The sequence below is a fragment of the Garra rufa genome, chromosome 5 (assembly GCF_049309525.1).
Source record: "Garra rufa chromosome 5, GarRuf1.0, whole genome shotgun sequence".
Taxonomy (NCBI): Eukaryota; Metazoa; Chordata; class Actinopteri; order Cypriniformes; family Cyprinidae; genus Garra; species Garra rufa.
Window position 1 is genome coordinate 18,927,202 of NC_133365.1, and position 27,808 is coordinate 18,955,009.

Consider the following 27,808-nt stretch of genomic DNA (forward strand, 5'->3'; position numbering starts at 1 on the left):
ACATGCTTTCTTTTGTTTGTCAGCTCAGGTGTGTCATGTTTAAATTACATCACTATCCTGTTAGTCTGTGGGTGTTGTATCCCAGCACATACAATACACATGTAAAAGTGTATTTGTGTTGCTGGATCATAAAGACATGCAGTAGCAATTATTATGTGTGTACTAGAGATAGATAAACATATCTATGCAATTATTTGCTTATTACAGAAATCATTTGTCTCCTGTCATGAAACATTAAAGTGGTGGTGTTAAAAAGCTTTCACAGTCAACAGACAAAGCACAGCTTGACGCACCCATTGAAGCTGCTTAGTTGGAATTTTCCTTTTTATTATTATCGGGGCAAGGCTGCAAGGACGTCTCTCAGTTTAGTATCATCTGAAAGATGAGTTAAGGTTTAGGTTAAGGTTTCAAAATGTCAAATTCATGGTCAGATCTGTCCCAGTGCACATGAAGTTCTGTCTTCTTGCATAACCAGTGGAAACTGATGTTTTTAGTATTAATGGAGATGCTTCAGAAGATTCTCGTAGCAGAAAGACTTGAAAACAGAAATGGAAAGAAATCAAATGCTCTCTGGTTATTTGGTGTATCTGTCACTGTAGAGACTTTTTTTATATATAAACTATTTCTGGCTTGTTTTGAACTCTCCCAAAATAAGTTGGCGAGTTTTTATTGGGTTTGAACCAAGAACAAGTATGTATGAATCAAGTGCTAACATGTCCTTATCAAGGCAGCTCTGCTGAGTGTCCATACATCATTTTAAGCCACTCCAAATCTTAATTTCTCTGTAGCTATAAATTCCCCAGCTCTGCTTCAGGTGTTAGCTGTTAGCTGTCAGCTGTCCTTCCTCAGCCTGACTAAACTGAGACAGAAGTGCGTTGCACTCGCTTGTCTTTTCCCATTTAATCTGATTCCGTTTTAGGAATTTAGGCTAATTTTTACCATACTGCTAAGCCGACCAGTGCAGGAGGTCATCCAGTGCAGTAAATAGAGGCAACATGCTGTCAAATGACATGACTGACGCAGTAATCCAAGCAGAATCAAACAGCTGACTCAGTATTCGAGTCGACAGCTTGAAATGTGATTGGTTCATGATTGAGAAAGCACTAAAAGTCCATCAGTAGATTGCACAGGAGATTGGTATGCAGTACAGCAGACCAAAAAGTAGGAAGTTTTCCCAACAAGGACAGAAGAGAGGAACGTTAAACCTATTCTGAAGCGAGGGTATTAGGTGCAAATACAAAGTAAGGCTATTTTGAGGATTTCAAATACTTTTCCTTGTTGTTTTTTGTTATGGTCAACCAGTGTGGTTAAAATATTTGCATAATTACATTTTAATCACAAAAAGTAACCACAAACCACATAGTGGTGTTGATGAATGCAAATTAAACAACCACAGCAATCCTCTTTTCTGAATACAACACATACACTTCATTCTTCTCTAAAAGCCAAATTACAGTCCCTACTCTGAAGTTATACAATCAAACTTAGACCCATACTTTATTCTATAAACCTTACTGTATATTATTTGAATTGTACATTCTAAGGCCTCTAAATTATCAGTATCTTAAAATCCTGCTGTACACAGTCTACTGAATAGATTCTGTTGTCTTTTTTTTTTAGCAAGTATAAGGCCGATGGTACACTTGGCAATGTTTTGAGCAATGTTGCCAGGTAACTTTAGAGTAATGTTCCTTTCAATGGGCAACCAGGTGAGACACAGGGCCCACGACCTATCAAAATTATCCAGATTATCCAGACTATCCAGAATTTGTTACCCATTGTTAATGGAAAAGTGCCCAAGCAACATTGATCAAACAGGTTGCCTGGCAAAATTGCTCAAAAACTTGCCTGGTATCATCAGCCTAAGAGTTAAGGCCCTTTCACACGGGACGCGGCAAGCGGTGAAATCGCCGCGCGGCTGCCGCCTTCTCTTGTAGTGGAAGCGTTTTGTGCAGTTGAGGCGGTGTTCGCGACGCGGTCTGGGGGCGGACGTTGCCATAGTTACAGTTGCTTAAACGTCTAAATAAAACGGAAAATTGTGTTTGTGTCATTCTGTCATTAATTATTGTCATTATTATTATTCAAACTTTTGAAAGATATAGTTTATTATAACACCACGCATAATAATGTATTGTTTGGACACTTTGTACATATTTGTATTTTTACCTGGCAAACTAACTCGTGTGCTCACCCCAAATATGAGATTTTAGATGATTCATACAGTTCTGGGAAATCCAGCACACTTAAAACAATCTTCTCCTCTATTTTCAACTATCCGTTATAAATTCAGTTAAATATTCTATGATTGGTTTTTAATAATCTGTTCACTGATTGGTTAAAGCCGACGCGGCTGCCGCTGCCGCTCACAAAAAGATAAAATATTTTTATCTTTGGCGGCGCCTGCCGCGAAGCGCCGTGCCCGTGGAAGCGGCATGATTTTGGGTGCACGAGCACCGCTTGCGCTCCGCCTCGCGCCGCCAGCGAAACCGCCCGCGGTTTGCCGCTTGCCGCATGTCTCCCATTGAAAATGAACTAGACACTCGCGACTGCCGCGTCCCGTGTGAAAGGGCCTTTATTCTTACATGTACTATGACCTAAAGGCCTTTTCTTTAGGTCATGGTACATGTAAGAATACCTCTTATATTCCTAATAGTATTTGAAGATGAACACTTACTGGACTGAAGCAACTTTTTAGTAAAATAATTAAAAAATGCCAGGCTTTTAAATACCATTAAAATAATTAAGGAACACCCCCCCCCCCCTCCCATTAAATAACTAAGGAACTTTAATCATATCACCAAGTATTTAAATATAGTCTTACTGAGACTTGTTATTGGGAGATATAGAGTGACAGCTGATATTTAATATTTTATTTAAACAGCCCGCTAAAGATCAGATTGGTTTACAAGCTTTTCAGAATTTAATCTTACTTTTTGGCCAAATGAATATGAGCAACTGCACAAAATTGGTTATTTTCCTCAGTTTTGTCCTCTAAATAAATCTCTGAGGTAGTTTGTTTCCTCCTTGAGTATGAACTCTATATTCTCTAGTAGCACAAATATAATACACAACAAAAACACACATGCAAACATTTTTTTTTTTTTAGATTTTGTCAAAAGGTTAAATGGTAAAGGATCAATTCTCACTATTAACTAGTTGCTTATTTGCATGCATATTACTCACAATTGGCTATTAATTAGTACTTATACTACAGGGCCGTTGAATGCTTGAATCTGATTGGCTGTCGAACGTTCTAAGGTATGCAGTTATTTTCAGGGAAACGAATGCGAATGTAGTTCCAGGCAGCTCTTGACCGCATCACATGTCTGTATCACATCGCCACATGATTTTGGTTATTTCAAAGGTCCTTACAGCCTAAAACAGCAAAATAACCAAAACCCACAACGACACTGGCCAAACAAATAAATGCAGTAAACAATAGGATAAGAAAAGAAAGATTATTTCCATGTTTTTGCCACATAATTACGTTTTACTCTATTTCTCCCACTCTCTCTCACTTAAAAACGCACACACATACAGTTTTGCACACGTTAACATGCTACTGTGCAGTTGCTTTGACACAATCTGTATTGTTAAAAGCGCTATATAAATAAATAAAGGTACTGTTGTTAACGGTGTTCTGACGATTTTATCAGTAACATAGTTTAAAAATTTAAGAACTACACAAGATTAATCACAAGCGAGGTAACAGTGGGGCTGTTCCCGAAGAAAATGAACTTCAAGTTTTACTATTAGTAGAGATGCTGCTGTTGAACACTGTTGAGAGACACACAGACTCAAGGGAGGTAACTCATGGGCTTAAATCTCTACACAAAATGTACTGAACCCATTTGAATTCAACGCTTCGTATTGTGTCTACATCTCCACCTCAGGTGTGCATTATTTTGTAAGAATGTAACGGTCTGTCATCAATTATTCCTTACATATAAAGCACATATTCTGCCTGACCATATTTTACGTGGTCACACTTATTTAAAGGTCCAATTCTCGCTAATAACAAACCATAAACTACGACTTTTGCCTCAGTAAACTTTTAATTTGCTGCTTATTAATAGTTAGTAAGGTAGTTGTTAAGTTTAGGTATTGGGTAGGATTAGGGATGTAGAATATGGTTATACAGAACACGTGCTTCATACAGTGACAAAAAAAATTTTTTTGATCCCCGACTGATTTTGTATGTTTTCCTGCTGACACAGAAATTATCAATCTATAATTTAAATGGTAGGTTTATTTTAACAGTGAGAGACAGAATAAAATAAAATAAAAATCCAGAAAAACGCATTTCAAAAAAAGTTATAAATTGATTTGCATTTTAATAAGTGAAATAAGTATTTGATCCCCTATCAATCAGCAAGATTTCTGGCACCCAGGTGTCTTTTATACAGGTAGACAAAGACACAAAGACACCTGTCCACAGAAGCAATCGATCAGTCAGATTCCAAACTCTCCACCATGGCCAAGACCAAAGAGTGTCAGGGACAAGATTGTAGACCTATACAAGGCTGAAATAGGCTACAAGACCATCACCAAGCAACTGGGTGGGAAGGTGACAACAGTTGGTGCGATTAATTGCAAAAGAAAGAAGCACAAAATAACTGTCATTCTCCATCGGCCTGGGGCTTCATGCAAGATCTCACCTCGTGAAGTTTCAATAATCATGAAAACGGAGGAATGCTACCTATGAAACACATGGCCAAGGCAACAAAGGAGTGGCTCAAGAAGAAGCACATTAAGGTCTTGGAGTGGCCTAGCCTGTCTCCAGACCTTAATCCCATAGAAAATCTGTGGAGGGAGCCGAAGGTTCGAGTTGTCAAACGTCAGCCTCGAAACCTTAATGACTTGGAGAGGATCTGTAAAGAGTGGGACAGAATCCCTCCTGAGATGTGTGCAAACCTGGTGGCCAACTACAAGAAATGTCTGACCTCTGTGATTGCCAACAAGGGTTTTGCTAAGTCATGTTTTGCAAAAGGGTCAAATACTTATTACACTCATTAAAATGCAAATCAATTTATAACTTTTTTAAAAAATGCATTTTTCTGGATTTTTTGTTGTTATTCTGTCTCTCGCTGTTCAAATAAACCTACCATTAAAATTATAGACTAATCATTTCTTTGTCAGTGGGCAAACGTTTAAAATCAGCAGAGGATCAAATATTTTTTTAACCTTACTGTGAGTACTAATAAACAGCCAAAATGTTAATTGGCATGCTGATAAGCAGCTGGCTTATAGTGAGAATTAACCAGTAATTAGTTTAGTTAGTGCTAATGAGTTTTCTGACTGTAATTTCATGTCAGGCTTTACAGGGTTACATTTCACACATGGAAAATGACCAGATCCACTTAGTGTTCATTCTGTGGCTCTACGCCTAACCGTGTAACATTACAAATACATCCACATGATGTAATTTCCTGCTTTGACAAGGCAAGGAGATTTTTAAAGTCTGTGGGACAAAACATGACACATTTCCCCTTGTTTAAGATCTTGAAATATTTACATGTATCTTTGTATTCATCATGCCATTCTTCATGTAGCCATACTGGTGAGGGCTATCATAGTGGTTATTCTCATTTTACAGGCTTTTTTGTGTCCTTTTTAGATTTGACTCTTGACTGGCATAGTGATACGAGGATCATAAAAGACTTTAGCACCCCTTACCACAGTCATTTTCACTATTCAGGATGGGCAAAGTGTGTCACTGTTATGACGCACATGGAAAGTCATTGATTCCGTTTTCCCTCGCCTGCAGGATGTGGAGTGGAATGTCAGGAGGGCTGTCTGGCTACATCTACATGTTTACAACCAGCTACAATGTGCCAATCTCATTCACTAGCTGGACAACAGGAAGATGTGGCAGAGAACCAGGAATTCTGTTAAGGCTGTTGCTCTACAGTACACTTGACTGGAAAACATTAGTCCAGCCTTACTGGAGCTTCCTCTCGTATGGGTGGAGGTGTAAGATGATGAAAAAGTTTAAAAGTTTGAAGTTGTTGGAGATTAGGTTATGGAAATATTAACTTCTCTTGGGATGCTTTAAGTAAATATTTTGAGTCGAAGCAGTTTGGCTGACAAAAAAGTTTGGGAATCCCTGGTATCCCTGAAATCCCAGAGGAGGTGTTTCTGAAGATGTTTACTAATTTTTAAATATATCTCTTTTTTCTGTGACTTTGTCACGTCACTGCTCATAGCTAATGCAATGACAGCTGACTGCCCAGTGCTTTGCCTGCTTTTGTCTATCTTTCAACCCTTTGCAGTTAATTACTACAGGTTTATTTCATGATGTACTGCACTCTATCATTTCTTGGCAGGTTACACTGGAAGCTGTTGAGTCTTGTGATTACTTCTGTAATTCCAAACTTTATCCACAATTACCAACAGATGATTGAATGTGTTGTCCACATAATCACATAGCGGAACATGCAGTGGTTTTACTTTAGTGTTAAACATAATCAACAGTGCAGGACATCTCTGGCTGAAAAAGCTGTGTGTTTCAATGGACCAAGTTAATAAAAAAATTCAAAGAGGTGTTATTCTGATTTTAAAAAAATGTAAAGGTCCAGTGAAGTGCTTTGAATCATGCAGCGTTATTCTATGTGTTGATGTACAGTTGCAATCAAAATGATTCAACCCTCTTGATCTGCAAGACATTTAGCTGCAGAGAACAACATTTTGTGAAACCAATTCAACAAAGGCATCAGTACACTATTAAAGAAAGTTTATTAATACACATTTGAGTAATTCTGAGAATGTAAGTTGATGAATAATGGAAAAAATAATCAAATTGACTCTTATTTAACCCCAAAAGAAAAATTTGCTGCAGAATGTTTAGTTTTTTAAAACCACTATATTGCTGCTTGGAAGTGCTTAGAAGCATTTGTCACCTCTCTACTGCAATCTTGGCCCATTCCTCACCTGAATAGGCTTTCAGACAACTAGTAATCTTTGGTTTTCACATTGCCACTGCTTTTTTCAAATTCAACCAAATCTTTTCAATGAGAATTTAATCTGGACACTGAACAGGCCACTCAAGAACATTCTATGATCGGAGCGCAATGGCGCTGTATGTCGGCCTGCTGCCCACAAGGCTATCAGCGCATGCGGCTTAATTGTGTTTTAAGCCAATTTTGTTCCCTACCATAAAAATAAGTGACTTAAAACAGCAATGTTGAATAGGGGTTTAATAATTGTGAAATAGCTGTATTATGAAAAAACTTAAAAACATTACATTATATATTGATATATCACTTTTAATATGTGACCCTGGACCACAAAACCAGTCTTAAGTCGCTGGGGTATATTTGTAGCAATAGCCAAAAATACATTGTATGGGTCAAAATTATTGATTTTTCTTTTATGCCAAAAATCATTAGGAAATTAAGTAAAGATCATGTTCCATGAAGATTTTTTGTAAAACTCCTACTATAAATATATCAAAATGTAATTTTTTATTAGTAATATGCATTGTTAAGAACTTAATTTGGACAACTTTAAATGTGATTTTCTCAGTATTTTGATTTTTTTGCACCCTCAGATTCCAGATTTTCAAATAGATGTATCTCGGCCAAATATTGTCCTATCCTAACAAACCATACATCAATAGAAAGCTTATTTATTGAGCTGATGTATACACCTCAGTTTTGTAAAATTTAACCTTATGACTGGTTTTGTGGTCCTGGGTCACATATGTCAGTAAACTGTTGTAGATGCAATTTCTATAAAGTCCTGGATATTCAGAAAAGCTTGTATTTGTAAAGTACTGCAGTATCTGGGGGGTTGAATAATTTCAATTGCATCTGTAATATCAACTGAAACAGGAAGACAGGGCGGGACATATCAAGCAGTCCCGGCCCCTTTTTTTAAATAGCCAGTAGCGTTTCATATACATCACAGCTTGGGCCAGAGCTGTTGAGCTCAGTAAAGCCGCATTTGACAGCGTATGACAGCCACAAAAAATAAAATATAGCATTCTGTGTAGAATTCAAATGGGTCCGATATGTTTTATGGTATGCGTCAACTTGTGCATATGATCCGCTCCGTGTTGTTGTGTCACTGGACCAGGGCAGACTGTGTGTGCGCTACAGCGGTTCACGTGACACAGCGCAAAACCTGACTTCTTTCACCCTAATGGTGAGCATATTTACAATGTGTGAATCATTCCCTATGCCCTATATACATTCACTGTACAGTGACCTATTTCAGCCGCAGCTTCAGCGTCTATTCATAGTGTAAGGGGCGGGACGCGTCAAATTCTAGAAAGCATTTGATTGGACAAAGTTCAATGAGAGGCTGACGTGCAGAGTGATGTCATCAAAATCGTTGAATCCATATTGTTTTGAAACACTCTAGCTTATATATAAAGGCTAATATATTAAAATAAAAATACATACTAAAAGGAAAAAAACTCCGTTTTGATTTCGTGGGGACTTTAAGTAAAATGGTAATGCTGCTTTATGCTGAGAAGAAACACAATCACTGTTAATGGCTACATTATTGCAATCTGAACTGTTGGTTTTGGCTTTTAATGGCTTCACTTTTTGAACTCACCCCATGCTGTCATGTTTCACAAAACAACATAATTCTTCGATGATTATATTAGCTTCCCTCACACTGCAGCTCAGCCAACAACAAGCTCTTTATTTGAGTGATGTTTATGCACTAAACCAACTCACATTAGAGTGAATTCATTACTGCAACTATAGAAACCAAAACCCCATTCATTGTGACATTGAATATATTTGTCTCTGAATAAGTGTCCCATTTTATTTGCTCCATGTACCAATATGAGTCTCTGCTTAGTGGCAGTAGGACAATATAGGCCTTGTATTTTGGTTGTGGAGATTAAGGATGGACAGATGACTCAGAGCTGTATATCTCCCACAGTCGGATCTCCTACACAAAAGCTGAAGTACTGCTTTTCAACAAGGATTCTGGATCCCGTTTCTTTTCTCAAGCCTTTATTGTTCCCTCTTTCTTGGAGCAATTAACCTGTTTTTGCAAATGCACAATTAGCTTGATGTTTACCTTCTCAGCCCCACACCATCTCTCTCTTTCTTTGTTTTTCTTCTTTCCCTCTCCCCTTCCGAAGGCTAAAAATAGTTAGTTTTCATAGTCATTCAAGCATGAGGGCAGCCAAGCACAGATAAATTTGGAGTCAGGAAGAGCTTGTCTTGCACAAGAATTAAGGTTCTTTTGTGTGGTCATTAATCAATTGCTGGCGTAATCCTGCTCTTTTTTGTTCTCTTTAACTGCTTGCATGAACCAGCAGCAGATTTGCAACCTCTTTGCCAACTATGAAGAGTCGTAAATTCACACTTTGGGTCAATTTATTCAGATCTAATGAAGTTGCGTTTCGTTCCAAAGTTGCATATTTATGCATGTATTCTAGACAAGGACACAATAACTAGTCAACATGTCAAATTAGTTTTCTTGTGTCTTTGTAGTTCATAACAAATCTGAACAACTTCACTAATAAGCAGCAGCCTCAGATGTCAAACAGGCAATCTCATACTATTCAATTTTAACTGAAACATGTCTATTGTGTGCATGTTCGCGTGATTCTCAGTGTGTTTCCTGGCATGGGGGGAGGTCAGCAGTGACAGAATAGTTGAATTCAGTAAAGGGTGATTCATGCAGTGTATTAAGATGAGACTGTGGAGTAATGGCACTGCCCAGGCATTAGTCAAACTAATGGAAAAGAAAATCTCTAATCTCATCCTTCACTTGTTATGCAGCAAACATATATCATATTGCCCAGTGAATGGCTTAGAAGCAAATTGAAAGGGCTTTTTATTGGCAATAAATGACTTTGAATTTGTTCACATGTATGTGTGTGAATCATGCATCTGAAATGTTATAACTCTAGGGCCCTATGAAATCCATTTTATTTTTTGTCTGAATTCATTTTTTTCCATTTTAATGTTTCTGGATTGCATTTTTTCCATTTTAATTGCTGTAGTCTAGACTGTGTTTTAATGGTTAAGTTATGTGTTATTAATCATAAAGCATTAATTGAAATCATGAAACTTGCACAATTTAACAGCAGTTTATTTAAAAATTAACAAAATTATGTGTTTAAGGCCCTATACATTTTTTTCCCAAATCCAGTTGTGTTTTTACCAAATTCTGTTTTCCATTACTTTTCTGTATTCCATTTTAATGGTTTCACAAATTTTAATAATAAAAAGCATCTATAAATAATTGATTCTGTTTAAAAATGATTGAATTTCTGTTTGTATTTGATGATGATGGTTTTTCTCAAATGAAATGGTAAAATGCGCATGAAGTGACTCTTAGAGCAAATCTAGAAATTATGTTTATGTGCTCATATTTTCATATATTGAGGCAGCAGAGGCTGAAAACATCGTGAGCATCATGCTGCTAAAACCAACTTCTAGTATGATAAAAAAAAAAAGAAGAAGCATTTTTAAATGTTATGAATGTATTAGAAGCAACTCTGAGAGGTTATGATGTTGCCGCAGATGAAAATGGTAATGTATAATGCAGTAGTGAGTGTCCTGGTTTTGTCTTTGAAGGATGTGTGTGTGTGTGTGTGTGTGTGTGTGTGTGTGTGTGTGTGTGTGTGTGTGTGTGTGTGTGTGTGTGTGTGTGTGTGTGTGTGAGAGAGAGAGTGGTAGATTACAGATTTATAGCATCTCTTATCCTAGCACAGCCTCACCCAGTGGAGTGTTTTATTTAGTTTCAGCTCTCAGATAAAGAAGTAAAACTCAAATACATTAATCCAAATCTAAATAACCCTGTCCAGTCACTCAGAACAATCCTCTCCGAGTTGCATCAGAGAGAGAGAGCTAAATCAAATTAGCTGCGTTATTTAAAATCAGTCTTTGCTTAAAGCCATCCTAAACTGTACCATTTCTCATGCTATGTTTCACTTTACCTCAGCACTAAACATTTTTATAGATTACATTATTGTATTATAATTTGCTGTAATTTGTTTTCATAAAACACAAGGCTGCTGCTAAACAACCATTGCGCCTAAGAGGAGATGAAGTCATGGCTCTGTAAACTAGGTTATTAAATTTGCTGAAGAAAATGTAAATGTTGCTTGCAGAACTTGCCACTACATTGCTGGGGTATTCTGGGTTGTTGCCAAAGGCGTTACTTTAAGCGGTTGTTGGGTGATGACTAAAGTAAAAGGAGCCCCAAGTTTCTATAATATTTAGGTCCCAAGACATGGGGCTCTTGCAGTTCGAGGTATCATTAAAAGATAATTCACCCATTTTGTCATTACTTGCTCACTCTCATGTCGTTCCAAACTGGTAAGATCTTCGTTCATCTTCAGAACACAAATTAAGATATTTTTTTATGAAATCTGAGAGCTTTCTGACCCTGCATAGACAGCAAGAAAACTAACATGTTCAACACACAGAAACGTAGTAAAGACATTGTTGAAATAGTCCATGCATTGTAGTACTCTTGTAAATGGACGGTGACGCGGATAAGAAGAATTGTTGAATATAGTCGTTTTCGTTTTCTTTGCGCACAAAAAGTATTCTTGTAGCTTCATAAAATCACAGTTGAACCACTGATGTCACATGGACTATTTTAGCCATGTCCTTACTAGAGAGCGACCGATATATCGATTTACCGATCATTTTCCTGATATTTACGCATTTTACCATAATCGGATATCGGTTTTGTAATATCGGATTTAACGATACCATCTTGTGTGTGTTTTGAGAATTGCACGCATTGTATTGCGTCCGAGGGGAGAGACAACAACAACGGCATGCACAGGTAAAGTATACTTACTTGCTTTGCTGTATTTAGTAAACTTTTTTTAACACAACAGCCATTAATGCACAAATTAGATGTGTTATATAAATGTCTGATATGTAGGCTAGTTTATGCAGCTTGGCAAACTAGAGACAAACTCACTGAGTCACGTAGGCTAAGATAATCCGTCAAGTCCTGTCTCAATAAAGACGTAACTTTGCATGAATTAAATAATAAAGCCATGAATGAGTGCATGTTGAAAATGAAAGCGCTGAATTTAATACTCTTTTTGTTTTCTATATGCTCATCATTAGACTTTTTTTTATGTTGCTGTTCACTGTAAAAATACAAAAAAAACTGTAATATTGTGAAATGTTAATGCAATTTAAAATAGTGGTTTTCTATTTTAATATATATAAAATATAATTTATTCCTGTAATGCAAAGCTGAATTTTCAGCGTCATTACTCCAGTATTCAGTGTCACATGATCCTTCAGAAATCATTCTAATATGTCGATTTATTATTAGTCATATCATAATCATAATCATAATCAGTATTATCTTTGTTCAGTTCAGTGGTGTTATAATTATTGTGTCAAAAAGTATATGATATCGGTTCTGCATATCGGTTATCGGGCATAAACGTGCAAATAATTAGTATCGGTATTGCTTATAAAAAAATCAATATCGGTTGATCACTACCCTTCTAAGACCTTGCACGTTCCAGTTGCGTTGCTGTCTATGCAGGGTCAGAAAGCTCTCGGATTTCATCAAAAATATCTTAATTTGTGTTCTAAAGATGAAGGAAGGTCTTATGGGTTTATAATGATATGGGGGTGAATAATTGAATAATGCACAAACACTTGCATGTTGTCGTATTAAGTAAGGTGTATTTGCGTTAATGCATTTGCGTTCTATACATCTCTCATGTTCACTGAAGACATTGTGTGTCTCTGAGTTTCATATGCCCTTTATATTTGTAGTTTTCTCTCTCTACCCAGCGTACCATCTCAATGCCTTCTGGGTTGACTTTGTTTTGGCCTGAGAAACAGTGATCTCATTGAAAACTCTGTCAGTCTGAAATAATCTTTGTATTAGAGCAAGGCATCAGCTTTAACAAGCTCCAGTCCAGCATATTTGTGTGTTGGTATTTGCTGATTATTCCAAAACCCACAAAATCCTTTCACCAGCCTCCCCTTCTAAAGAATAATTAACCTAAATTTTGCAAGCAGCATAAAGCGGGGATATAAATCACCCACATTCACTTTGATGCCACTCAGATGCCAGTGTGTTCTTGTTCTGCTGTGCTGCTATGGCTACAGTGCAGTGAGGCAGTGCCTGGTGGCCATTTGAATGTGACAGGACAAAACACATTTTGTCCTGTCATCACTCTAAATGAATGACCTCTCACACAGATACAACAGGCCTTGTACAATGGAATGAGAAAAATGGTGACATTGTCACATATCTCTGGTTTGGTGGCCAGGAGTTGTTGCTTTAGCGGTTTCAGCTTACTGCTATTTAATTCTTATGACCTCAGTCATATGAAAACATCATTAATTTTTATCATATCATTTATTAGGCTAAGAAAAGATATATAGTTGCCCAGAGGAATGGTTTTGGTTGGTCGTATTTCTCAAGCAAACATTTTGTACAGCATACTGTATACTGAGACTAAGACTTCCAACACTAACAAAACATCATTATTTCCTCTTTACGCAGGTGTGCAGTCAACCAAAAAGTCAGGGATCCCAGCTCCTCGTGAGATCCCACAAAGCATCTCCAGAGAACGTGTCTCATTGCGTGACCAACAGAAAAGCTCTACAGCCAAAAAGATGGTCACCAGTGCCAGCACCTCCAGTCTGTCCACACTGTCCAAGCATACACGTGGCTCTGCCAAGACCAAAGCAGAGTCTGCTGTTTCCGACAAGAACCTGCTGGAGAGCCAGGTGAGGGAGCTTCTGGCTGAGGCCAAAACCAAAGAGTTTGAGATCAGTAAGTTACGGATGGAGCTCCAGCGGCATAAAGGGAAGGATTCATCATCAGAGGCTGGGACACCAGAAGGTAATTCAGAGTTAGAAAGGATACCGACACAGCCTGGAGACATCCAGGTGCTTGTAGGGGAACTGAAGGAGAAGAACGGACGATTCCAGCGAGAGTTGGCCACCTTGCGGGAAGAGAATCAGGCTTTGAAGCAGAGGCTTATTACATTGGAAAGCACCACAACACTGCTTACCAGCTCTAGCAACCATTCGGTTAATGGAGTTTTTCCAGAAAACACCACTTCAGATGCAGTCAATGGAAGCCACCTCAAATCTTCTGCGTCATCTTCTGGTAGTGACACTAAAGGCTCTCCTTTACCTTCCTCAGAATCCTCAGAGTTTGAGAAGGTTCCCTCATGCTCAGACTCTGTCAGTAGCAGCATTAAGAGTGTTGTGCCCAGTGGTGTGGTGAAAGAGCTCTCAGTAGAGTCCCTGACAGAACGCATCCAGAAGATGGAAGAGAGCCACCACAGTACAGCCGAAGAACTTCAGGCCACACTACAGGAGCTGGCTGACCAACAACAGGTTGTCCAGGAGCTAACAGCTGAGAATGAGCGCCTGGCGGAGGAGAAGGGCCTCTTACAAACGTCCCTCCAGCAGCAAAGGGAGCGTGTAGAACTTTTGGCGCAACAGAATGAGTCCCTTCTCCAGAGGCTCAGAGAACAAGCTCAGTGTAATGAAGCTGAGGCTTCACGTGCCTCTCGGGTTGCAGAGCTTGAACAGCGTTTGGCTGAGCAAGTGGAGAGCTCCCGCTTTGAAAGAGAAAAGCTGGTAGACATCCAGCAGCAGCTGACAGGGAGTCTTAGAGCTTTGGAAATGGAGAATCAAGAGGCGCAAATTGCTGTGAAGAGCTTGAAAGAAGAAGTAGAGCTTCTGCAAGGGCATCTGGAGAGTGAGAAGGTTGCTAAAGACGAGGCGGTGAGGAAAACTGAGGAACAGCGGCTAGCCGCAGAAGCTCTGAGAGCGGAGAGTGCTAGCCTGAAGGCGCAAGTGGAGGTGGAGCGGCAGAAGATTGCTGAGCTGAAGGCAGTGCAGAGCGCCAGTGACAACACAGAGTTGCAAAGTCTGCTCAAAGCGGCGCATGAAGATAGAGACAAGCTGGAGCTGAGCTGCACGGAGCTACGACAAGAGCTACAGCAGGTACGCAGTAAAACGGAGTGAGCTCAGGGTGTGCTTGACAACTTATATAATCACACTTGGTGGTTTATAGTATAAAGATGCAGGTATCACCCAATTCCAGTAATCTTTAAGTGGCCTAAATACTGGCCAATTATTTGTTCATCACAAGCTTTTAATTTGGTGTAATGCTTGTATGCTATTAGGATATTGTTTTGAAGTCCACAGATGCTAAGAATGTTCAGTCCTACTCCTAAAGGGCCATCTTCCTGCAGAGTTTACTTCCTAGACACCTGCCTAGAAGCTTCCAGAGCCATAGAAAAACAGAGTTACGACACTCCCATAGGCTTCCATAGGAACTGAGTAATGCGGAAGTAAAGCGTGTCATGGAGCGGCCAATAGTTCCAAACAACCAATAGCTCCTCCATAGAAGCCCATTCATTTCAGCGTTTCTCAAGCACAGTCGCCAGTAAATTGAAGACATTACTGCATTTTTTTTACATTTTAACGCATCAGTTGACCTCTCGGAAAACTGACCAGTAGTGGTATTTTATGAAGCGTGTTATAGTTAATGTTTATCGTTAAAAAATAAACAGTTATACTGTAAATGCAGTTAGATAACGAGAGAAACACCGTAATAGTGACCATAACCAGATACTAGTTGTCGTATTTTTACGTTTTTAGTCTTTCTGCGATCTTTCTCTCACTGTAGGAGGTTGAATGAGTTTCAGTAAAGACTGCATTCAAGAAATACGATAAAAATGTATGCTGAATGCAATTGGTTGCCTTGTGGTTTTTTAAACACTGTTTTCATCTTTTCTATTGTGATAAATGGCATTTTTGCTTGCCTTTTATAATATTCACTTATGCTGTATATTTGAATATCATAAAATAACACAAGTAAATTACTTTTTTTTTAATTTAACATTAAATCGTTAAATCGAAACATATAAAAAAGAGTGTTTGATCATGTCCAAATACACATTCAAATGTATTTTACCTTAAATATCGCACTAACTATAATATAAATACTATATTAGAAAATGTTATCTTTTAAATGGTCAGGATCATTATTGCACATACTGTATTATTTAGTACAAAAAAATCTCCTCAAAATATTAACTAAATAGAACTGAACTATATATATATTACAATTATTTGATTGAATAAAAGTTACACTTAAGGTCTTTGGTCACATTTGACTGCCAAAAAGTATGAGAACATATTAATTATGTCTCTTTATCACTCCCCAGAATAAAATGCGATTGTAAAGCGTATTCAGAGAAGTTATCAATACACAATCAATGCACATTATGTGTTAATAATTACTCGAAATTGCTGCAACTATAGTAAAACTGCTGTCTATCCACTTAAACCCATTCAAACACAGCGCGGAGTTGTTTGGAACTATTGAGAGCTCCATGAACCACGCGACCGCGCGGTGGCGAGATCAAAGCGTGTCGCAACTCTGTTTCTATATGGCTCTGGAAGTTTCTAGTGATCCTGATTTTTTTTTTTTTCAGAAATCACCCTCAATTACCTTATTCACTATTTCCTATTACTTGACTAATACAGTCTGCTGAATGAGTGAACAAAAACAAGTAAGCATTTAGTGAGTGTACTGGATAATGTCCACTATGGTTTTGGACAAAACTACAATTAACTTTCTCCTCAAATTGTGCACTATTTAAGGGTAATCAAGGCCTCTGATTTTCCTTTTTTTTAGGAGCACTTTAAAGTGTAGAAGCACAGTTCAAGACCTCCTTTTGATCAATAATCAAAAATTCTGATCAAAAATTAACCTTTCCATTACAAGTGATTTATAGGGACTAAGCAGACCAATCAGTGAATGGGTACTTTGGCCCTGTCACAAATGGCACACTTCATGCACTTAGGGTCTTGCACACTTACAGTGGCTGCCGCGTGCGTGTGTCTAAGTCCACAAAACTGTAGGGCTCGCGAGTGCCCCCTTTGCGGCCGCTATGCAGACTTCTACCAGTCTGTAAAAACGGCAACATGTAACAAAAGTGTGGATTTAGAGGAAGACCATGAGGGTTTAGGGTGCGATTAGGGACAGGGGCTTTGATGTCATACAACGATCAGTCTGCACAGCGCCTCTTTTAAACAAAAACAAACAAAAAATATTATAAACAGTGAAATTTCTAATAGTAATTCCATTAATTCCAAATTGCAATAGCCTATGTTTTTATGTATACTTGTAATAGCGAAGCTCTGATTCAGGGATTTTATGTCTTGTTATCTGCCAACCACACATGAAAGCTCGCTCAGTAGAGGCGTGAGGCAGTCCGCAATAAAATTTTGCAATAACATTTTTGAATACATGTTAGTCTCGTCTTATTTCGTCAACGAAATTGCATGTTGATATAGTCTTAGTTTTTGTTTATTGACCTTATTGTCGTCTCGTCTTCCTCTTGTCTTAGTCATGGGAAAAAAGCTTGTCAACGAACGTTTTTCGTCATAGTTTTCATTGACGAAATTAACACTAGTCTACACTTTGTTTGTTACAATGAGAGGATTTGTGACCTTGCAGAATTCAGCACTGAACAAAATGCCAGTGTTTTGAGCGGCGAGTGGATTCTGATTAACATTGTGTTTAAGGAATCATCAGATATGTCTGTGATACATTAGGGGAGCGCGGGGCACAAACTAACACGGGTTTAGTTGTAACACATATGGTTTAAATATTTCCACACATGCTAGCATAACCAAATTTACAGTATTTACTAGTTGTCATAGTAACACTATACAGAGAAAAAAGTGCAGCAAAATTCAAAAGCCTTTTGAAGATATCGCTGAATATTTATTTTACCATAGTAAAAGTAAATTTCTGGCTGAAGTAAATTTTTCATCTCAGTTTTTAGTATTCATTTAAATTGAGACAAATCTGGTATTATTATCTCCAATCTGTTATTTAATAGTTTCGCAAACCAGCAGAAGACACTAACCTGCTTTATATTCCAGTCGCGCAGATGGGGAAAGTTGTAACACTGCGTTACAATGTGCCCCGCTGTTATTTAACTATGCTATTCTATGACATTAGCGATGTAACTTACAGCATTTACTTTTAAGAATTTTAAAGGAGTAGTTCACTTTCAGAACAAAAATGTACAGATAATGTACTCACCCCCTTGTCATCCAAGATGTTCATGTCTTTCTTTCTTCAGTTGTAAAGAAATTATGTTTATTGAGGAAAACATTTCAGGATTTCTCTCCATATAATGGACTTCTATGGTGCCCCCGAGTTTAAACTTCCAAAATGCAGTTTAAATGTAGCTTCAAAGGGCTCTAAATGATCCCAGCCGAGGAAGAAGGGTCTTATCTAGCAAAACGATCAGTTATTTTCTAAAAACATTTACAAATTATTTACTTTTTCATCTCCACACAGAGTGGAACTAGACAAGACGAACATTTGATGTTAAAAAGTATATAAATTGTAATTTTTTTTAGAAAATAGCCGATCGTTTTGCTAGATAAAATCCTTCTTTCCTCAGCTGTGATCATTTAGAGCCATTTGAAGCTGCATTTTGGAAGTTCAAACTCAGGGGCACCATAGAAGTCCATTATATGGAGAGAAATCCTGAAATGTTTTCCTCAAAAAACATAATTTCCTTACGACTGAAGAAAGAAAGACATGAACATCTTGGATGACAAGGGGGTGAGTACATTATCTGTAAATTTTTGTTCTGAAAGTGAACTACTCCTTTAATGCTGCAAATGTTGTAAGTAGAAACCTTTGATGCTCCCCTGATCGCAAACACAAATATGCCGATCGGGTCAGTCGCACCCTAAATAGTTTTCATAGTCACATGCAGTAGTTTTCAGTTGCAAATGTGACTAAAATGGTCACACCGTAGAGCCCTAGTATATGGAGGGGTGAGGGGATTTCAGACACAGCCCTAGATGGTTCAGGTGTGTATAATTAAGATTAAAAAATTTTCTTAGAGATGCAAACTGTTTGAGATCATTTTAAGGTAGTTTATAAACCATAGGTTCATAATGTTGGTGTTGGAAATGGATGAATTCTTTGGTCCATCTGGCTTGTATTATGACCATCATCACCTCAGAGGTTTTTAGTGCCAAATCAATCGTGACTCATTTTTTGACATACTCATTTTGTTAGCTTCTTGAGAGCCCTATTTTTGTGATGATAGATTTTTGGAGGTCAGTCTTGGGAGTGAAGAAATCTTTATAGACCTTAGTCCTTTAAGACATTGTATTATGTACCCTTCAGGAACATTTATGTGGTACAATTATAAAAGGACAACTTGAGTAAACAACTTTGTTGCCTAATACCCTCTTTGGGTTCTACAAAGCTATGTCAGCTCTCTATTTCTCTCTTAATGTCAAAAAAAGACCATGTAAGCTATTAAAATTTCACCACATATACAGAAGTTGCATTACATTCAACCACAGAGCATATTTTATGTTATCATGTTCCGCATAAAGCACCAGAAAATTAGAGAGGAACCTACATAAATATCAAAATGCAGACTTTTGTAGCTGCGTAGTTTGCACTTGTAAATGTTGTAGTGATGTGTTTAGAAGCATACCTCATCCTTTAAAATACAATTATACACAGAAAGGACTGTTATAAACCCACAAGAACATGAACATCACTGGCACCTCATGGTTGTCATATGAACCCAGTGCTCCTCCAAACGCAAAATGAACTTTAATTTTCTCTCTGACTTAACCGCTCTGAGGGATTCAAGCCTTTTGGCTTCAGCATACTCCCTCAGTCCAGATGTCATCCAGGGAGTTGCCATTGGACAGAGCTCTAAGATGCCACACTCGTCTCTCAGCGAGCACGTCTCTGCTCACAAGGCTCTGAAAAAAGAAGTGTGTGTGACTCAGCTACAGTTCAGTTGTTTATAGGCTATTCCAGCTGTCAAGTGAATTATGACCTGGCCTATATCGCAACAAGAGTAATTCTCAATCAATTAGTTTGCAACACTGGAGCAATACTGTTTCCTATTGTCTGATTTGAAACTCGTTTTATAAAATTCAGATGTTAAAGGATTAGTTCACTTCCAGAAAGAACATTTCCTGACAATTTTATGTCTGTCTTTCTTCAGTCGAAAAGAAATTAAGGTTTTAGAGGGAGACATTGTAGGATTTTTCTCCATATACAGTGCCTTGCGAAAGTAGTCATACCCCTTCATTTTTTTTGTGTGTTTTGTTACATTGCAGCCTTATGTTAAACTGCTTTCATTTTTTTCCCCAGATCAATCTACACTAAATACACCATAATGACAAAGCACAAATCAGATTCATACCAAATTTGCCAATTTTTTTAAAAATAAAACACTGAAATAAGTTGATTGCATAATTAGTACTTAAAGCATCTTTACACCCTGAAGTCTTATTAAGTATTATGCCACTCTGTCAGCTTGGATGGGGCAGACGCACATTTTTAGGTTTGATTGGGTTCAAGCCCAGGCTGTGGCTGGGCCACTCAGGGACATTCACAGAATTTTCTGAATGCTCTACAGTAGTCAACATTCGAAGTGGATCAAAACCTTTAATCAAATTTGTCCTGAAACCAAAATGAATAGCCGTTCTTATCTTAGGACAACTTTGATTAACTTTTTTGATCCACTTCGAATGTTGACTACTGTAGACTAGTTTTTCATAAAGGCTATCTCTATATTTTGCTGTGTTTAGCTTACCTACTACTCTGATGAGTCCCTCGATCCCTCAGTCCCTACCGCTGAAAAACAGCCTCACAACATGAGGCTTCTACTAGGACACTTAACTTTTGGGATGGTACTCTGCAGGTGATGAGCAGTGCCTGGTTTCCTTTAAACATGATGCTTGGAGTTGAGGTCCATCAGACCAGAGAATCTTGTTTCTCACAATCTGAGAGTTCTGTAGGTGCTTTGTTGCAAATTCAAATTGTGTGTTTTCATGTGTCTTCACTGAGGAGAGGATTGAGTTTGGCCACACCGCCGCAAAGACCAGATCGGTGGAGTGTTGCAGTGATGTTTGGCCTTCTGTAATTTTTCTCCATCTGCATATATGATCATGGAGTTCAACTAGAGTGACCATAAGCTTCTTGGTCACCACTCTAGTCAAGGCCCTTCTCCATCAATTGCTCAGTTCGACCAGGGGGCCAGCTCTAGGAAGAGTCCTAGTTGTTCCAAACTTACTCCATTATGGATAATAGAGGCTACATGCTTTTGTAAACATTCAATGCAGCAGAATTTTTTCTAAACTCTTCCTAAGATGTGTGACATTTTCAGCTGTTGGACCTTTTATTGAGAGATTTGCCTTCAAACTTCATTTGAAGTGTAGTAACATCTACAAGCGATATGAATGCTCCTTAGCTAAACTTTAAGTGTTCCAGAAAAGGGTATGAATACTTACGCAATGGAATCATTTTAGTTTTTTATTTCTAGAAATTTTCCAAAGTTGTTATAAACCTGTTTTGTGCTTTGTCATAATGGTGTATGGAGTGTAGATTGATGTGGAAAAAAAAAGTCATTTAAAGCAGTTCAACATAACAAAACTTGGAAAAAAATGAAGAGGTATGAATACTTTCGCATGGCACTGTAGTGGACTTCAATGGTGGCCAATGGGTTTATGGTCCAGTTTTAGTGCATACAGTATTAAAAGGGCTCTACACGATCCCAGCTAAGCAACAGCAAAATGATTGGTACTTTTCTTAAAAAACAAAGAAACAAAAAAAATGTATATACTTTTTAACCACAAATAGTTGTACTAGCTTTGCAATGCGCATGCGTGTCTTCACGCATTACGTAATCACATTGGAAAGGACAAGCGTGGTTACTTTTTAGTTTTAGTGTACTTCAGTTCAAAAAGGTAGTGTAGGGCAAAAAACTCTCAATGTCATTTTCTCATCCAACTCCTTTCTTCTCTAACTTCAAAATAGTAAAAAAAAAAAAAAAAAAAAAAAAAAAAAAAAGGTTTGTTATTAGTTTTTGCCAGTAACCTTTATTTGTGTTAGTCAAAGGCTGTGGATTGCAGCCAGTGTGCAGGACTGGCCAGTTAGAGCTGCAGTAGAAGGGCCTTATTAAAAAGAAATATGCTCCCTGAATAGCTGCACTACAGTGTTTTAAAAATAGTAACAGTGTTTTTGAGGCATGTATGTGTCTGTGTGTACAGGTAGAGGCAGACAGGCAGCAGCTGCTGGAGAGGGTGGAGAAACAGGAACAAAATCATAAAACCAACATGCTTGCTTCGGAGGAGAAAAACAGAGATGCTGAGAACCAGATCAAGGATCTGAAAGAGACCATCTTTGAGTTGGAGGACCAGGTGGAGCAGCAGCGGGCAGTTCGATTGCACACCAACCAGTCCATCCTGGACCTGGAGAGTATGACTATTATCTGTCTCTGCTTCTCAGTATACCACCTTGCCAAATGATCATGCCTCATGCTGTGAATGTTTAACTGCTCACCCTCAGCCAGTGCTAAATATACTGCATCATCTGGCAGAATCTGGCCTACACGCACACACACGCACTGGCTGGAGTCTGCTGTGATTAGTGAAACACATTGATTGGTTCTGGCAGCCTGGATGGATTGAGATACTGAGCTGTTTAGTACTTAGATCTCTCCAGCTTAAATCTTTGCCAAACTGCATCATGCAGGACTCATATGCACTGTGAGCTTGTCTGAGTTGCTCTCTATTCCTCTCGAAGCAGGGGGGAGGAAATTTCATGGTGCAGATTATAGTTTTATTGCAGCTCAGCCTGCGTCCGTCCAGCTGCAGTGAACTAAATAAATTTAAATAGCTCCTTGTCATGATACTTATTTATATGAACTAAACAGTATTTATATTTGAATACTCTTCATGGCTTTTAGTCCTAAGTTTTAAGAGCTTGCCCGGGTCAAAAATGAAATACAAATAAAATGTTTGGATGTCTCACAGTAATACAAATTATTGGGAGGCAGGCAAATGTCTTTAAATGTTATTGTAGGCTTAATTTTTTTAATTTTTATTTTACACTGCCATTCAAAAGTTTGGGATCAGCTTTTTAATGTTTTTAAAGAAGTTTCTTATTCTCATCAGGGCTGCATTTATTTGATTAAAAATACAGAAAAAAAAAAACAGGAAAATTGCGAAATATTATTGTATAGTGGCTTTCCATTTTAATTTACTTTAAAATATAATTCATTCCTGTGATCGAAGCTGAATTTTCAGCATCATTACTCGAGTCTTCATTGTCACATAATCCTTCAGAAATCATTCTAATATGCTGAATTATTATCAGTGCTGGAAACAGTTGTGCTGCTTAATATTTTTCTGGAACCTGTGATACCTTTTTTAGGATTCTTTGATGAATACAAGTTCAAAATAACAGCATTTATTTGAAATAGAAACATTTTCTAACAATATACACTCGTTTAAAACTTTGGGGTCAGAAAATTTGTATTTTTTCTTTTTTTTGAAAGAAATTAATACTTTTATCCAACAAGGATTTGTTAAATTGATAAGAAGTGATAGCGAAGACTTATATTGTTAGAAAAGATTTAGATTTTAAATAAATGCTTTTCTTTTTAATTTTTTATTCATCAAAGAATCCTAAAAAAGTATCACAAGTTCAAAAAAATATTTGGCGCATATAACTTTTGCCAACATGGGTAATTCTGATAATAAATCAGCATATTAGAATGATTTCTGAAGAATCATGTGACACTTAAGACTGAAGTAATGGCTGATGAAAAATTTGCTTTGCATCACAAGAATAAATTATATTTTAAAGTATATTAAAATAGAACTGATTATTTTATATTGTAATAACATTTGGCAATATTACAGTTTTTTTCTGTATTATTGATCAAATAAATTCAGCTTTGATGAGCACAAGAGTCTAATTTAAAAAAAACATCACAAGTCTTACTGATCCCAAACCTTTGCACAGCAGCGTTTTGGAAAAAATTCTCTTATGCTTACAAGGCTGCATTTATTTGATAAAAACATTAATATTGTGAAAACATATTACAAGTTAAAATAACTGCTTCTTTTTTAATTTATTTGAATCCTTCTCAAAAAATCTTTTGTGTATATATATATAATGTTTGTGAATGATAATTGTGTCCTTATTTTTCAGATCAAATTAAGAGGCTGGAAGAAAACAAGTCTGAGCTGGAGAAGCAGATTAAGGCCATGAATAAACAGATGAAGGTGGAATTGTTTATCTGTTGTCCTTGTACTGTTTCTTCATTTTGTAATGAACTACAGCATAACCATGCATGTTTGACAGTGGATGTCAGTTTGTATAACACAGGAGGAATAACTTCCATCTGTGCAAAGCAGTGCTATGTGTATGAGACCAGAACGGTCTGCATTAGAGCACACTTTGAGCTGCAAATGCAAGCTGGATTGCAGTCTACCATGTCAGTGCCCATCAGTCACCGAGATTGAAAATGACATTTCCATGACCAGCCCCATGAGCTCACAAGAAGGCCAAAACACTTCCGCTTCACATGACTAAAAATGCATGTGTGTGTGTTTGTGTGGACTTTCAGGATGAGACAGAGGAGTGGCGCCGTTTCCAGGCTGACCTCCAGACTGCAGTAGTGGTCGCCAATGACATAAAGGTTGAAGCTCAGCAGGAGCTGCGCACGCTACGCAGACGACTGCAGGAGGAGCAGGAGCAGAGCGCAAGACTGTCTTCAGAGTTGGAGCAGATCCAGGGCGCCAGGTACACAATCACCCATGAACTCAACACTGCCCTCCTCTCTGCTATCCATCTTGGCTCTCAACTCTAACAGCCCTCACCTCTATTCAAATATCGATCTCTGACAGCTGCTGACTGGGTTCACTGGTACAGTTCGCTACACCTCAAAGTTAAACCATCTTACATTCTCCTAATTAGATAAAGAAGGGGAATTTGACATTTTAAGTGTTTGAAATTCACGTCTGCAGTAAACTGTACCAATGAACACTCAAATCACTAGTCATGCAAAATTACCCTCACTCCTCTGCTTTTACACACTATCTTGCATCTGTTTACTCTTTTTTGTTTTTGTTTATAGTAGCTTCAAACTGTGATATGGCCCAAAAAAACTCACATACTGTGTTCAGAACTAAAGGCAGCTGCTTTGCTGCTCAGCTGGTAAATATTCCTTTTAACTCCTGAGGAAAAAAGTAACTTAAAAGGCATAAAAAAGATAAAAGATGAGTTCAGATGAACTTCAAATGAGATCATAAGCATTGTAATCATCAAACATCTGCTTGATCATCTCTTACTAGAAATGGAATCACAAGTTAAAAATCTGGACATTTATAAATATTCAATGTTGTATTAGTTACTATTTATAGTTATAGTTATTATGTACAGTAATATAAATACCAGTGCTGGGTGAAATATGGACAAACCCAGCAATTAGGTTGTATTGACTCTCTTTTGCTTAAAATCCAAAAATAGGTTGAAAATTAACAATTATTAATGTTCAATAAATGAACATGTATTAATAAGTGAAATAAATAAAAATAATAAATAAATAATAAACATTTTTTAAATAGCTTAGTAATAAACGTTTACCTTTTAATTTACAGCCTATTTTGAATTCATTTTAAACCAGCCCTATAGTAATTTTCAAAGAATAGTTGAGTTAAAACTACTCATGAAGTTTGGAATAAACATTTAACCCAAGCGCTAGGTCAGAACAACCCAGTTGCTGGGTTTGTCCGTTTTCAACCCAGAATTTTTAGTGTACTATTGTAATATTTATTAATATTTTCAATTACCTTGTGTTTTAATATTTTAAGTTTTTCAATTAAATTGTCATGTAAACGTTTGTCATTTAATTTTTTTAAATATATATTAAATATACACTACCAGTCAAAAGTTTTTGAACAGTAAGAAGTCTCTTTTGCTCACCAAACTTGAATTTATTTGATCCAAAGTGCAGCAAAAACAGTAAAATTTTGAAATATTTTTACTATTTAAAATAACTGTTTTCTATTTGAATATTTTTTTTAAATGTAATTTTATTTCTGTGATTTCAAAGCTGAATTTTTAGCATCATTACTCCAGTCACATGATCCTTCAGAAATCATTGTAATATTCTGATTTGCTGCTCAAAAAACATTTATTATTATTATGTTAAAAACAGTGGAGTTTCTTTGATGAATAGAAAGTTCAGAAGAACAGCATTTATCTGAAATAATACATCATAAATGTCTTAATTATCACTTTTTATCAATTTAAAGCATCCTTGCTAAATAAAAGTATTAATTTCTATAATAATTAGTACAGTGTTATAAAAGCTTTTTTATTTAAGATAAATGCAGATCTTTGGATCTTTCTAGTCATCAAGGAATCCTGAAAAAATGTGCTTAACTGTTTTAAATATTGGAATAATCATAATAAATGTTTCTTAAACAGCAAATCAGCATATTAGAATGATTTCTAAAGGATTATGTGACAATAAAGAGATTGGAGTAATGATGCTGAATATTTTGCTTTGAAATATATTCAAATAGAAAACAGTAATTTTAAATAGTAAAAATATTTCTGTTTTTGCTGTACTTTGGATTAAATAAATGCAGGCTTGGTGAGCAGAATAAACTTGATAAACCTAAAAATAAAGGACTAATATATAGGACTAATGTTTTTAATTTCAGTTTAAATATATTTTCTCTTTTTTTTCAGTTTTTTAATTTAAGGTAATTGTAGTTAACAAAATAATTTTTAAGTTTCACTTAGCAATATAACACTGTTATTTATTTGTTCAACTGCTCAATTGAACAGAATGTTGTTGTTTTTTCGACAAAATGTGGGATGTCATAGACACTGAATTCAGTATTTTTTAAAGTTTCATACACTCCTGACTCCCACTGCCTTATTTTCAACACACAAATATACCTGCCATATCTTTTTAATTAAAAACACTCATTTTAGATGAACTGAGCTTTAAACATATTATCTATTTTATGTGTAAATTTATACATTTCATCCACTGAGAACAACATCTGATACCCCAAACAAACTGGTTAAGGAAAATGAATGTCCCAGCAACATCTTTACTTGTGTCAAATGTCAAATGGTGTAACTCTTTGGTGTTGGGCTGGCATTAATGCTTTGGTGTTCATGTCTGTTTTGTGTGCTAGCTTCCTAGAATATTTTGCATTAGTCTGCAGAGCATTAGCAACAACGTTTTCTCCCCATTATATGAGACACTTGTGCACTTCATTATAGGAATCCAATAAGAGTGCATGCATTAAATACCGGTTTAAGTATTTTGAGACGGGCTTAATAAAGCACAGCGCTTTTATAAGTAGTGCATTTGAGTTGCTAGATCTTTAAAAACTCTTCCCCTCCGTTCAAACGGACAGCCAGTGTGCGTCGATCTCCCCCCTCCCTCAGACGCTCCCTGAGATTGCTCTCTAAAGGATTTCCCTCTGACCCAGGTGAGTGCACTGCTAGCACCAACCCAGCACTCATACAGAATGCTAGTATGAATGCTTATGGATGGTCAGAGTGACTTAATCATTGAGGATGTTCAAGAGCTTGTGTCTTGCCTGTTTTTCCTGTCTTAGCCACCCGCCCACTGCTTTGAACAATACTGCTATCTGATTGGCTGTGCTAATTTTATTCAAACGGGGCTGGGTCTGCTTTGTTTGCCAGTTCTCCTTTCCCTTACTCTCTTGCCCTTGAAAACTTTGTATGTGGCGACATCTGCTGTTTGCTATGTTTTTTGCACACCGATTGTGAAACAAACGTCTCAGGTTGCTGGAAACGTTTGAAGGTTTTCTTCCTTCAGTCATCAGACCTGCTTACAATCTGCTAACGAAAAGTATTAAATGTTTTATAGATTTCCAGAGAGATGCATGAAGGTTGATGAGCATTTGCTGCCATGATGATAACATTTGTTTTGTAAATGATGCTCGATTTACTGGTGATGCTG

General features: G+C 37.1%; 1 protein-coding gene across 2 annotated transcripts in view; it reads left to right on the plus strand.

Annotated features, from left to right (window-relative positions):
• specc1 (sperm antigen with calponin homology and coiled-coil domains 1) overlaps window positions 1–27,808 on the plus strand; it is a 145,553-nt gene that overhangs the window by 63,101 nt on the left and 54,644 nt on the right. For both annotated transcript variants that reach the window (XM_073839753.1, XM_073839754.1), the window contains 4 exons: window positions 13,474–14,933; window positions 22,056–22,263; window positions 24,004–24,077; window positions 24,422–24,597. In XM_073839753.1, coding sequence (XP_073695854.1) covers window positions 13,474–14,933; window positions 22,056–22,263; window positions 24,004–24,077; window positions 24,422–24,597 — 1,918 coding nt within the window. The remainder of the gene's footprint in view (window positions 1–13,473; window positions 14,934–22,055; window positions 22,264–24,003; window positions 24,078–24,421; window positions 24,598–27,808) is intronic.